The sequence below is a fragment of the Malaya genurostris genome, chromosome 1 (genome assembly GCF_030247185.1).
Source record: "Malaya genurostris strain Urasoe2022 chromosome 1, Malgen_1.1, whole genome shotgun sequence".
Classification (NCBI taxonomy): domain Eukaryota; kingdom Metazoa; phylum Arthropoda; class Insecta; order Diptera; family Culicidae; genus Malaya; species Malaya genurostris.
The window spans coordinates 162,047,283-162,059,198 of record NC_080570.1 but is presented as its reverse complement, the minus strand read 5'-3'; the positions used below and the strand labels follow the sequence as shown (position 1 = coordinate 162,059,198).

The 11,916-nt window shown below is 40.1% G+C and overlaps 2 protein-coding genes across 2 annotated transcripts; one reads left to right on the top strand and one right to left on the bottom strand.

Moving 5' to 3' along the window:
• Positions 1 to 10,620, top strand: LOC131426550 (pre-mRNA-processing factor 39). Its single transcript, XM_058589385.1, has 8 exons — positions 1 to 80; positions 350 to 480; positions 712 to 1,753; positions 1,927 to 2,036; positions 2,111 to 2,236; positions 8,120 to 8,394; positions 8,459 to 9,835; positions 9,908 to 10,620. Exons 1-8 carry the CDS (start codon positions 35 to 37, stop codon positions 10,173 to 10,175), a joined length of 3,375 nt encoding a protein of 1,124 aa, XP_058445368.1. The 5' UTR covers positions 1 to 34; the 3' UTR covers positions 10,176 to 10,620.
• LOC131426551 (26S proteasome non-ATPase regulatory subunit 9) lies at positions 10,468 to 11,558 on the bottom strand. The gene is made up of 3 exons (XM_058589386.1): positions 11,348 to 11,558; positions 10,949 to 11,293; positions 10,468 to 10,893 (listed from the first exon to the last, which is right to left on the bottom strand). The coding sequence occupies exons 1-3, from the start codon at positions 11,450 to 11,452 to the stop codon at positions 10,672 to 10,674; spliced, it is 672 nt and encodes a 223-aa protein (XP_058445369.1). The 5' UTR covers positions 11,453 to 11,558; the 3' UTR covers positions 10,468 to 10,671.
• Between the last annotated feature and the right edge of the window lie 358 nt (positions 11,559 to 11,916).

Here is an 11,916-nt window from a genome sequence, read left to right as displayed (position 1 = left end):
ACCGCCGATTTGCTGAATTGAAGTAGAAAAAAAGATGGCTAGTGTAAGTGACGAAGATATTGCTGCGCCGGAAGAAAAAGGTAAAATAAGCTCGTAAATGTTATTTTTGCATTCTAAAAATATTACAATTAGGTGCAAAAATAATGAAACTTTCATGATATCATCGAAACCTTACTGAATCTGCGGTTGCTTCCGTGTAAATCTCGATTTAAAATCGGACGACTGTGATGCATACCGCAGCAGGGCTTCCGCCATTAATTTTTGTCGCGTATGCTGTTTTTTCCTCGCTTCTGTTGCATGGTAACTAAGGCGTAATCAACACTTGTGGTTTATCTTTATTTTAATTCAGGTCGTAGAGCAACTCGTTCAAGACAAAGTAAAACTTCACAACCGGCCGTTGTAGCTACCCCTACAAGGTCATCTCGGCGAAACAGAAAAGTAGACGAAGAAGAACCACCGGAAAAAGTGATTGCGGAAGAGGTAAGTTGTAATTCGGTTGTAATTTTCGGAATACTGCCATCATGATGATATGAAATGCGAATAGTTCGAGCAAACGTGACGTTGTTCCGTTTGCTCCCGAGAGGGATGAATTCCTTTCGTGGGATTTGTGCTTCCGAGAAGACTACGCAAGGGCCAACTGATTTTAATTTGCTTCAAACTGAAATTCATAGGATGCAAGAATGTCGAGTATTGAGATTATAATATTTCCAGATACAGAATGACTCAGATGAACCCGACACAAAACAAGTAATGGAACAACTGCAGGAATTGATTGTTCCGGTTTTGGATACACAGAGCAAACTGGGTGAAGAAACAAGTTCGACCAATCTGTTCGAAGAGTTTCAAGTGGACACAAGGACACCACAAAATAAAAAATATTCCGACAGAGAAGACTCAATTTCTGCAGCACCAGCTCCGCCGGAAGATTGCGTTTTCATAGCAAATTTAGCTGCCGAGGAAAATGCCAATAGTTTGCCGTCAGCGGTTGATGAAAGTTCTCAAATTGCTATCGAAAACTTAGATGACATGGCTTCGATTCAACAAGAAGTGAATGGAGATAATCAAGCCGATATAACTGGTAGTAGTGACCATGCACTAGCGGACAATCTGGCAAATGGTTTTACTGAAGAGGACTCTAAAAACACGGATCTGGATGCGGAAATGGTATCAGAAGATGAACTCCCAAGGCCAGTTCAACCGCAGGTTCAAGATGCGGAAGAGGTTTCGGATGATGAACTGCCCGGACCCAGACTTGCTGAGCTACCAGCAGATGCTGAAATCGTTTCAGAGGACGAACTACCGCACTCGTCAGAAAAACTTGTTCCACAGTTGCCCACCGACACCGACAATGTTTCTGACGAAGAGCTACCGGCCGCCAAGAAGGCCGAGTTACCTGCCGATACAGACAATGTTTCGGACGAGGAACTTCCGGCAGCTAAAAAAGCTGAACTTCCGGCCGATACTGATAACGTATCGGACGACGAGCTTCCGGCAGCAAAAAAGGCCGAGTTACCGGCGGATACGGATAACGTGTCGGATGAAGAGCTTCTCGACAAGACGTTGCCGCAAACAGCAGAGGTGATCGACGATAAGAAATCGACGGACGACACTATAGCTGAGCAGAGCACACCGGAAAACTCCAAGGAGAATGACAAAAAGGAAACATCTAAGAGAAAACTGGAAAAAGATGATGAATCATCGGAAAAAATTTCCGAAGCTCCCGAGAAGAAAACCAAAGTCGAACCTCCTGCAGGTAAGCTCACTAGAGGATTTCTAATTCTTTTTTTTTACATTTCGTCGTCGACTTCTAAACTTATGAGCAGACGTAAAGTTAATGCTATTTGCAAAGCACTTTTTTCTATTACACCGAAGTACAATTCCTAAACTGAATCAAAATCGTTAAATGGGATCTGTGTTTCGTTTCAGAGCCGGAAAAAAAGAAACTGCCGGATCTTGACAAATATTGGAAAGCGGTCAATGACGATTCAACAGATTTCACCGCTTGGACTTATCTTCTGCAATATGTGGATCAAGAGGTTAGCATTTGCAATCCAAAGTTATTTGAAAGAGATGAAGAAGAAATGGAGTTAACTATTTTCAATGATTTCAGAATGACATTGAGGCTGCTCGTGAAGCGTACGATGCCTTCCTGGCGCATTACCCGTATTGCTATGGATACTGGCGCAAATACGCCGACTACGAGAAACGAAAGGGCAGCAAGCGGAAGTGTGAAGAGGTAAGTGGAGATCGATTTGTGCCATTGTTTTCATGTTCCTATTTCTTTACCTTTCAAATGAGAGCGCGACGCTCAAATTACAAAGTCGATAAAATGAACTGCATGTGACACTGATCTGCCAGGAATCACCAACATAGGAGTAATCAGTAGGGGAAGCTGTAAAAGACACAGTAAAGTGATTGTTTTTTCTTTCGGATATAATTTGTTAAGTTGCCTAGATTGAATCGCATCCGGACGAAGGAGTTGCTGCGATTCGGTTGGGGCGACTTCATTACCCAAAAACAAAATATAAAAGTATTGTAATTTATTTCTACATTGTTAGCGATAATATACCGCAGAGGACAGAAATCCATCTGGATTGCAAATAAATTGGACATGTGTTTGCCGATGATCACATCATCTTTATGATCGTCCATGAAAATTATTGTGCTTTTCATCATGCCTCGATTCATGAGCGATCATCTCTGCCATTAGTTTATTTAGTCACTAGCAGCTACTTTCGCGTTATATCGACAGCAAAAAAAAAAACAGAAAAGTAGTTAGGTAGTCTCTTCTATTATCTATACCGGGTTCCAATCAATCAATCAATCGTTCAACATTTAGATAGCATAGGTATGTGAAACAATTTCAAACGTTGTCTTTATCACTTAGCGCAGACATATATTTTTGGTGATTATTTGTGGTTTTGAATACACTTAGCACGCAAAACAATCAGTTTTGCTTACAGTGCAATTCGATTTATTATGATAAAGTGTAAAATTTATCTTCAGCTCACTCGTCAGACTAACGCTCTCGCATCGACCTTAGTAAGTATAAAAAACAATGAAATGAATGAATTAATGCTCGTTTTGAAATGTAAGAATATACCTAGACTTAAGACCTCACTAACCATAATGAAAAAAGTTTACTTCCCTTACAGCATTTAGGTGGAGCAGCTATGATGATGAATGATGAATATTCTTTAGTTTCTTATGATCAAAACTTGACACGATTTCAGAGGCATTTCAGTTGTTCATTTTTAGCCTCACTTTATAGTCACTTGTTTCATTAGCAAAAGATGATTGATGAAAGGATCAATTTTCAAGGAAGGATGTTTTCTTTGATAATCCAGGATTGGAAGAGATTTAGGCGATTCGGAATTATCTAAATACACTGGTCTTTTTTATGCGAGTTTACGTACCGCATAAAAAAACCGCATAACTCTGAAAATTCGCATTAAAAAAACCGCAGAAGGGAAACCGCATAACTCTGAAACTTCGCATAAAAAAAACCGCATAACTTTGAAAATTCGCATAAACAAAGACCGCATAAAAAAGACCTCCGTGTATTTGAACTTTCTCTGCAATCTACGAAATTCTTTGTTGTATTGATTGTTCGTTCTTCAGTGACATACTCGCATGTCGTCAATTACGCAATTCCTAAACTTTCCCAAAACTTCATATGATTGTTCGTTGCTAATGTTGAAAATGTATTACAGTAGTTAATTTACTTCCAAACAAAAATGTTAAATTATAGTAGAGGAACAATTTTGTTGGACTGCGTCGATTGATATTCTAGCTGATAATTGAAAGTGTGATAGAGACTCAATCGGATGTGTTGACATACCAATGATGGAAATTCTGAAAATATCGAGCTACCCAAAATCACCTCGTTCTTCCGAACATGCTTCAAAATAATAATCTTTGAAGCTTATTCCAATGAATCACTAGATCTATCTGCGTTGTTTTTATTTTATGAGTGCTTCGTGATTCTTTGTTTTTACCATATCATTTCGAAAATAGATTGTATAGATTGTAGTTCCTCTCTCAGATTTTTTCCGTAAGATGCTGTCATCAGAATCCGTTGGTACCGGTCGAACTCATATTACCTAGTAGGAGCGATTAGAAACAACAAAACATGAACAGTAATGTGGAAAATTTGTTATTTTTAAGTATTGGTCGTTGCTAGCAATATAGTGTTCCATCTTTCTCTAATATTACAGATTCCTCGCTTTAAAAAAAATCGGCTGTTTTGATACGAAGAAACAATCGTTAGCGATTGTTACGGATCGTATCACGTATACTTACTGGGGGTAGGAGGATTAACTTAACTTATTTAATTGCCCGTGAATTTCTCTTGATTGATAAAAAAAAGCAGTTGCAATTGGAATGGATGATACATGTTAATGGTACTTCATGCTCAACGTAACATAAAATGATCAATATGGTCATGGTCACGCCCATCAACACTAGTTGCTTCTAGTGACCGAGGTTGACATTGTACAGTGAATTCCTAGATGATCAGACATGGGACTGGCCAATCATCTTTCACTGTACATCTTCTGGTTACCCCAGATTTCCTTGATCAGTACTTGTTACTAGAGGTCGTATATACTACTGCGCACGCCACAAGTGTTACGGGAGATGGATGTTTGTTAGTATAAATTTCAGTAATGGTAGTATTCGTGCGCGACTTAGTATGTTCCGGTTTCAAGATGCTCGGATGCACTGCAAAACTCACAGACGAGTGAACGTTTCAACAATATCCGACACTGAAGTTCCCGGAAAATCTTGATTCACAGTTCTTATTTGAGAAAACTGAAGTAAATCTGCAACGAAATAAACGAGTGAATAGGATTTAGAAAAAATCACAAAACAAAGGTCAACAGATTTCACGCGCGCTTTGATTGTTTATTATTTCCATTATTATTTTAGGGATTTATTTGAATGGTTAATTGGTCATATTGGTTGATCTGGGCAATCGGCTACCGAGAAAAAATTATTAATTCATCAAACAAATGTTATCTCTGTTATTAACATTGTAATATAACCGGATTTGCACAATAGTTGATTTTCATCATTATAATCAAATATTCGAATAAAATTTGTCTCCGAAGCTAGCCGAAAATTGATAGGTTGAATGAAGAGATAATTTAGGAAAATAGAGTAATCAGATGTGCAACGTTGAAACTGAAGGTAAAAAGAAACTCCGACAATTGTCGCCTTTTGTTTGTACATAACATAGATCTGATTTTTGGATGATTTAGAATTTTCTCTACATCCTTAATTTTTTTTTGTAGTTTTTTTTTTGAAATCTACTATTAAAATATATTTACCATTAAATTTATTACATGTTTAAGTTTTACTTTTTAAAAGTATCTAGTTTTGGTTAATTATGTACAAATGATGTTCATCTCATATACGAGATCTGCTGTCTCTGTTCGATAGATTGACCTTAATGACCTTAAAATTTGGTAGTCGAGCAGTTATTTTGACTCGAGTTGAATATAACTAAAATTGCGACCCATTTCAAAGTTTGACGGAAGGAAAGTTATTTGGGATTATTTTGCACCGAAAATAAAACGATATCGATTGGTACAATAAAAACACGAAATGAACATCTAGCACTGCAAGCACTATTTCCACAGGCATTTCCACAGAACACAAAATACAAAAAATCAAAAAATTTCAATAAAAAAACGTCTGACGACTATCTCCCACAAGAAAGTTGTTGATTTATAAGATTTAGCTTTTAACATTTAAATATGATTGCGGGCATATGGCCACCACGACTGTTTTTCACAAAGGTCATTCTGGAGATCCAATTTTCGATCACTTTTCCAAAAATGGAATACGCCTTCAGTTCAGCATCGAAACGTTGAATATTGAATCTAGTGGTGCCAAATCACACAAACGCGGAGACCAATTCACCGGTTCATTTCTTGAAACAAGGTTGTCATTGAAATGTTCTGTCAATAAGTCGACTATTTCGGCCGCAGTATGACAAGTGGCACCATCCTGTTGAGACCACATTTCGTCCACATCCATATCTTAAAGTTTTGGCAGCAAAAAATGATTGGTTCTGTATCGATTTCCATTCACGGTAACGCGTCGTCCTTCATCACTTTTGAAGGAATAAGGACCGATAATTCCACCAGCTCTTAAACCGCACCAAACAGTACATTTTTTATTGGGATGCACCGGTAATTCTTGAACGGTGTGTGGATTGTCTTTGCTCCAAATACGGCAATTTCGCTTGTTGACTGACCATTCAACGAAAAATGGGCCTCATTAGTGAAGAGAAGTTTGCGGTAAAAAAACGGATTTTCGTCCTAATGATTAAGGTCTGAGGACAGAGGGCCACGTGTTGAGTTTTAAATCGACCACGTGGCTCGTATATGAGCAAACGGTACCGGGTTGCCAGCATACATTTTATTATTTTGATGAGAAGTTTTATCACATTAATCTATCGTATGGGTTGGACATTATATGGATTCCAATGAACAATGAAAAAATATTCAACTTTCACGAAAATAGAATGTCTGTGTCCGAGCGTTCCAATTTTCAGCAGTTCTTCAGTCAGAAAAAATACAACACGACCGCTAAACTCAATGAATCATTCTGAAAATTTCACAGAATATTCTCAACTAAATTTGGAAGACATTGTCAGGTGGGTTTTTCTATATTCTGCACCGTTACTGAATTCACGGCGGCGCATACGGTGGTCGTGTGGCTTCAATTCTTGCACCAATTGAATTTTGTTTGGCACCAAATCCAAAGCTTTACGTAAAACTTTCCATAAAGTCGAAGGACAAAGTCTATCTTTATGCGCACGTTAACGAATCGATAAATTGTCGTTTTCTTCGACACTGACCTGAACGACAGCATTATTTACTTCTGAACAAACTCTTCTCATTCGTGTCGAAGGCTTGGCATCCAAAGGAGTGAGTGTTGACCGAAAACCATAAAATTTTTGATAAAAATTCATTCGAAATGTTTCGGATAGTTTGCAGAAGCATGCTTTAGCGCTTACGTCACATATGAAATGTATCAGCGATAGTGCATTTGAGCTTGACCATTGGTCACTTTTTGAAATAATTGTGTGAGTAGAAGAAAAAAATGATTTATCGGTTACGTCATTTGTACGATTATATCTTCGAAACGTGAAGTGTCAGCCATATGATCTTCGAATTGAATCTACTACTCAATATAAGTCTCGGTCTTTCGGTTCTTCCATATCCATATTCGAGAAAATTGAGCGGTAATGAGTTTTGTCAGTTACGTCACTTATACCATTCTATCTTCGGAACCAGAAGTGACAGCCATTTGATCTTCGAACTTGATCAATGACTTAATAGTAGCTTTGAAACGAGTCACAGCTTGTTGAAATCGGTCGAGCAATTTCCAGAAAATTGAGCGCTAAGAAAAAAATTGCGTTATGTCGTTTACGTCACTTATACCGTTATATCTCCGGAAGCGAAGGTTTCCTTCAAAGAAGTTGAGAGCTTATTGAAATTATCGAGCTATTTGCTAGAATCTATTCTCTTCTTCACGGTAAACCGGTGGTAGGTCATGATGACAGCCGGCGAACAGAACGTCGCACATAATCCAGTGGAGTTTGGTTTGTATTTCACACCATCAAATATATGTTCAAATGCACGGTGAAAACCACTTTCAATTTTAATAGGATACCTTCTTGTGCCAGAGATTTAACACTGGAACCGGACACATTGCAACGTTGGGGGCAATTCCGAAGGAGTCGAAAAGCAGAGCGCGAGCAAGACAGAGCTTAGGAGACCAGCGAGCAAATAATCACCTTAAATTTAACTCTATAAATAGGGCCCAATTTAGATAGTATTATAGTGTATGATTTGTATTATAACTTAAATTACTTATTTGAAAGTGTAGGCCAAGGAATGTTTGCTCCGAAACAAATTTGCCGCTTCACAATACAGTCGACTTCCAGTTGTAAAAGTCGTACTAAAGTAAAGCAAATAGTTCTGAGCACTATGTAAGTGAAATGAAATACGTCACATATTTACAACGGAAATTCCTTTCCGCCATCTGGATTTTCTTCTTCTTTCTTCCCCGTGCCCGGAAATGACCGACGAACGCGCGCCTGCAGGTATTCGAACGGGGCTTGAAAGCGATCCCACTCTCGGTGGACTTGTGGATCCACTATTTGTCCCACGTGAAGGCGAATCAAGCCGACGACGAAGCGATGATTCGGTCACAGTTCGAGCGTGCCCTGGCATCGTGCGGGTTGGAGTTCCGTTCGGATAAGCTCTGGGAAGCCTACATCAAATGGGAGAACGAAGGAAAGCGCATTGAAAAGGTGGTGGCATTGCACGATCGGCTGCTGGCGACGCCCACCCAAGGATACGCGAATCATTTCGATAAGTAAGTTTTCCGCTCAGGTTTCATGCACGAATTACGTCACGCTAAATTTATTTTCTCTCGCCAGTTTCAAAGAAGTCGTCAACAACAATCCGGTTCACACTCTGGTCAGCAAAGAAGAATTCATTGAGCTTCGCGCTTACGTTCGTGAGTCCGTCCGAAAGCGCAAGGAGGAAAAAGACCGAAAGCGTTCCGGTTCGAACGACAAAGACAAGGACCGCAAGGCCGATAAAGACAAACACGATGAGCACAAGTCATCTAAGACGAAGGATAAGCGAGCCAAGAGTCAGGAGTCCGACGTGAAGGAACCGAAGGAGGACAAAGAACCGGACACCAACAAGGACAAGGAGGAACCGATGGAAACGGACGAGACAAAGCAGCCGCCGGTGAGTGGCGAAGAAGCGAAAGAAGACGAGAAGGAAAACAAAGAACCGGCCGAAGAAGAGAAATCGGTAGAAAAGATACAGACTGAGCCGGAGGAAGAGAAGGAAGCCGATGACCATGTTAACAGTCCAGAAGAAGCAGAAGCTATCAAAGACAAAATCATCTCCCGGAGAAAGAAAATACATAAAGCAACGGTTGCAGCAGTAACCGCTCGGTGGACGTATGAAGAAGGCATCAAGCGGCCCTATTTCCATGTGAAAGCGTTGGAACGCTGCCAATTGAAGAACTGGAAGGAGTATCTTGATTTCGAAATCGAACAAGGAGACGAGAAACGCATTTTGGTACTGTTTGAGCGGTGTTTGATTGCTTGTGCGTTGTACGACGATTTCTGGTTGAAACTGATTCGTTACTTGGATGGTCGGTCTGAGGATCCAATCATGATTCCACGAATCCGAGACGCTTATGAACGCGCCTGCACAATTCACCATCCCGATAAGCCAAGTCTACATCTGATGTGGTCAGCGTTTGAGGAAGCACAATCCAACACGAACAAAGCTGCGGAAATCCTCGCGAACCTGGAGAAGGTTTGTCCGAATCTGATGCAAGTTGCCTATCGGCGGATAAATCTGGAACGCCGTCGCGGAGACTACGACAAGTGCGTTCAGTTGTACCAGACGTATTTGGCACAGGCGAAAAATCGAACCGTTGCCGGCAATGTGGTAATAAAATATGCACGATTTCTCAACAAGATTAAAAAAGACCTCAATCAAGCCCACGAGGTACTCAGGAATTACCTGGAAAAAGATACGTCGAACACGCGAGTTGCTCTGCAGCTGATTGATTTATCGCTGCAACGCGAAACAGTGGACGAGAAGGAAATCCTGGAGATCATGGATCAGTTTATGGCACGAGATGGAATAGAGCCTGATCAGAAAGTGTTGTTTGCACAGAGGAAGGTTGAGTTCCTAGAAGATTTCGGTAGTACTGCTAAGGGACTGCAGGAAGCCCAAAAAGCACTGCAAGCGATAATGGCCAAGGCGAACGAAACGAAGAAAAAGAGGTAAAGATGCTACAGTTTTCTATGCTTTATGTTTATATCATCAAATTTTTTTTTCAATTTTCTATTTTCCAGGGAACCATCGCCACCAAAAAAATCATCAAAAGATACTACGGCGGCCAGTACCGCTGCTAGCACTAGCGGAACTGCAGCTAGCTATGCAGCCGGAGGATACAGCTATGCGGGAGCAAATCCTGCATACTATGGCACCACGGCGGCCCAATCCAGTCAGTATCAGTACGGGGACAGTTCTTCGTACGGCTACAGCACCTGGAATCAACAATATTCCCAGTCCGGTTACGGAGGGTACAGTCAGTGGAGTGGGTATGGAAGTTATTATTAAGCTAGACAGAATCGGACCTAGTCAGATTCTGGTAACTCTTTCTATAATTGGTTAATCCCGTTTCTATACATACAACTTAACCTTCGTTTTATAGTGTAGAGTTGGCACACAGATTTGAGTTAATTTGAACACTCAAGGAATTTGATTTGTTTCGGAATACGGATTTAGTTTTTAGCGTGAGATTTATGTGTCTCAAGTCTAACGCGTGAAACTTACTTAGTTCACAACTACCTGTTCAAAAGATAAAATAGATTTTAATGCACCTCAGACGCATAGGAATGAAACACACAGATTAATAATTAAATTACACACAATTCTGCTCATGTTTATATTTCACTTCCCATGACTGGAGAAACAAACGTGTTGAAAAAGCTTAAAACACGGTAAAAATTTAGAGGGAAAATAAATGATAAAAATAAAGCCAATGGCGTAAACAACTCATGAATCGCAAATTGTTTTCATTCGAAGAACAGTAGAAAAGAATGCAGTATATAACTCATTGGTGGTCCATTGGAACAATGTTACATCCGAGCAGTCCCCGCCCGTTCCAAGGCTTTGGTGTGAGAACTAGTTCCAGTATGTTCCCGTCGCGACGAATCTTCACGGGGACAGATTTATTCTCACAATTCCGGACCACAACGGCAATCTGAGACAGGTCACGAAAATTAGAGGCGTTCACGGTACCAAACTCGAGTATTTCGTCGCGCAAGGCAATTCCCTGGAAAAATCAACTCAAGAATATAAAACGAAATATTGACCAACTTTTATCTTACAGCCTCTTGTGCCGGGGAACCATCACTGACTACGTTAACTTTAGCGATAGGTTTTGCGGATGTCGCCCTACCAGTCGAGATCAATCCCGTACCATCGATCACGCTACTGCCTTCCCCATCCACCTCCATCGCTTGTAGTTTCGTAGAGGACAGATTTTCGCGCTGCTGAGCGGCCGTTTCGGCATGTACCGTATGCAGTCCTTGTTCGATTTGTTTCATGATTGCTTTGAGGTCGTTTTGTAGGCAGATGATCTGATGACGTGCCTGTCGAACCTGATAGACGTCGATATCGTTGCGGGGGTATCCATTTTCGTCAACTAGAGGGTCCTTCATACCAACATGATTCTGCGGAATGGTGCAATCAGAATGACGCTGCTGAAACATTACTTACACACTTACCGTTTGCAGAATTTTGCCCTGATCGTTTATTTTTCGCTCAATCGATTCCTTCTGTTCGATTAGCTGTAAAACCGCCTCACGAGATGTATTGGATGGAACTACCATTGTTAGAATTTAGTTTGACTCCAAATCGCAAATGGAATATTTTGTTTTTCCTTGCGTATCGAATCGAATGCGAAAGAAAATCTATTGACAGTTACTGATTTACTTATTGTTGCTACGTTAAATGCATTATTTGTTATGTTGCATTCACTGACGCAACAATCTTTCGATACATGCCATCCCAGTTTCATCAAAATGGTTTTGTTTGAAATATTTCAAGCCAAACCGACGAAGTATCAATTCGCGACTACACGCTTAGAAAAAGTTACTCAAAGTTTGAGTAATAGTTACTCATTTTCAAATGATACATGGAAACGTCAAAAATTGAGTAGTTATCATCAATGATATTGAGTAACTCCTACTCTAAATTTGAGTTTAACGCAAAATCTCGTTTTATTGTTACTATTCGCATTCGCGATAAGTCTAAAAGTTGTAATAACCATTTGTAGCAACAGGTTGTATTTTTT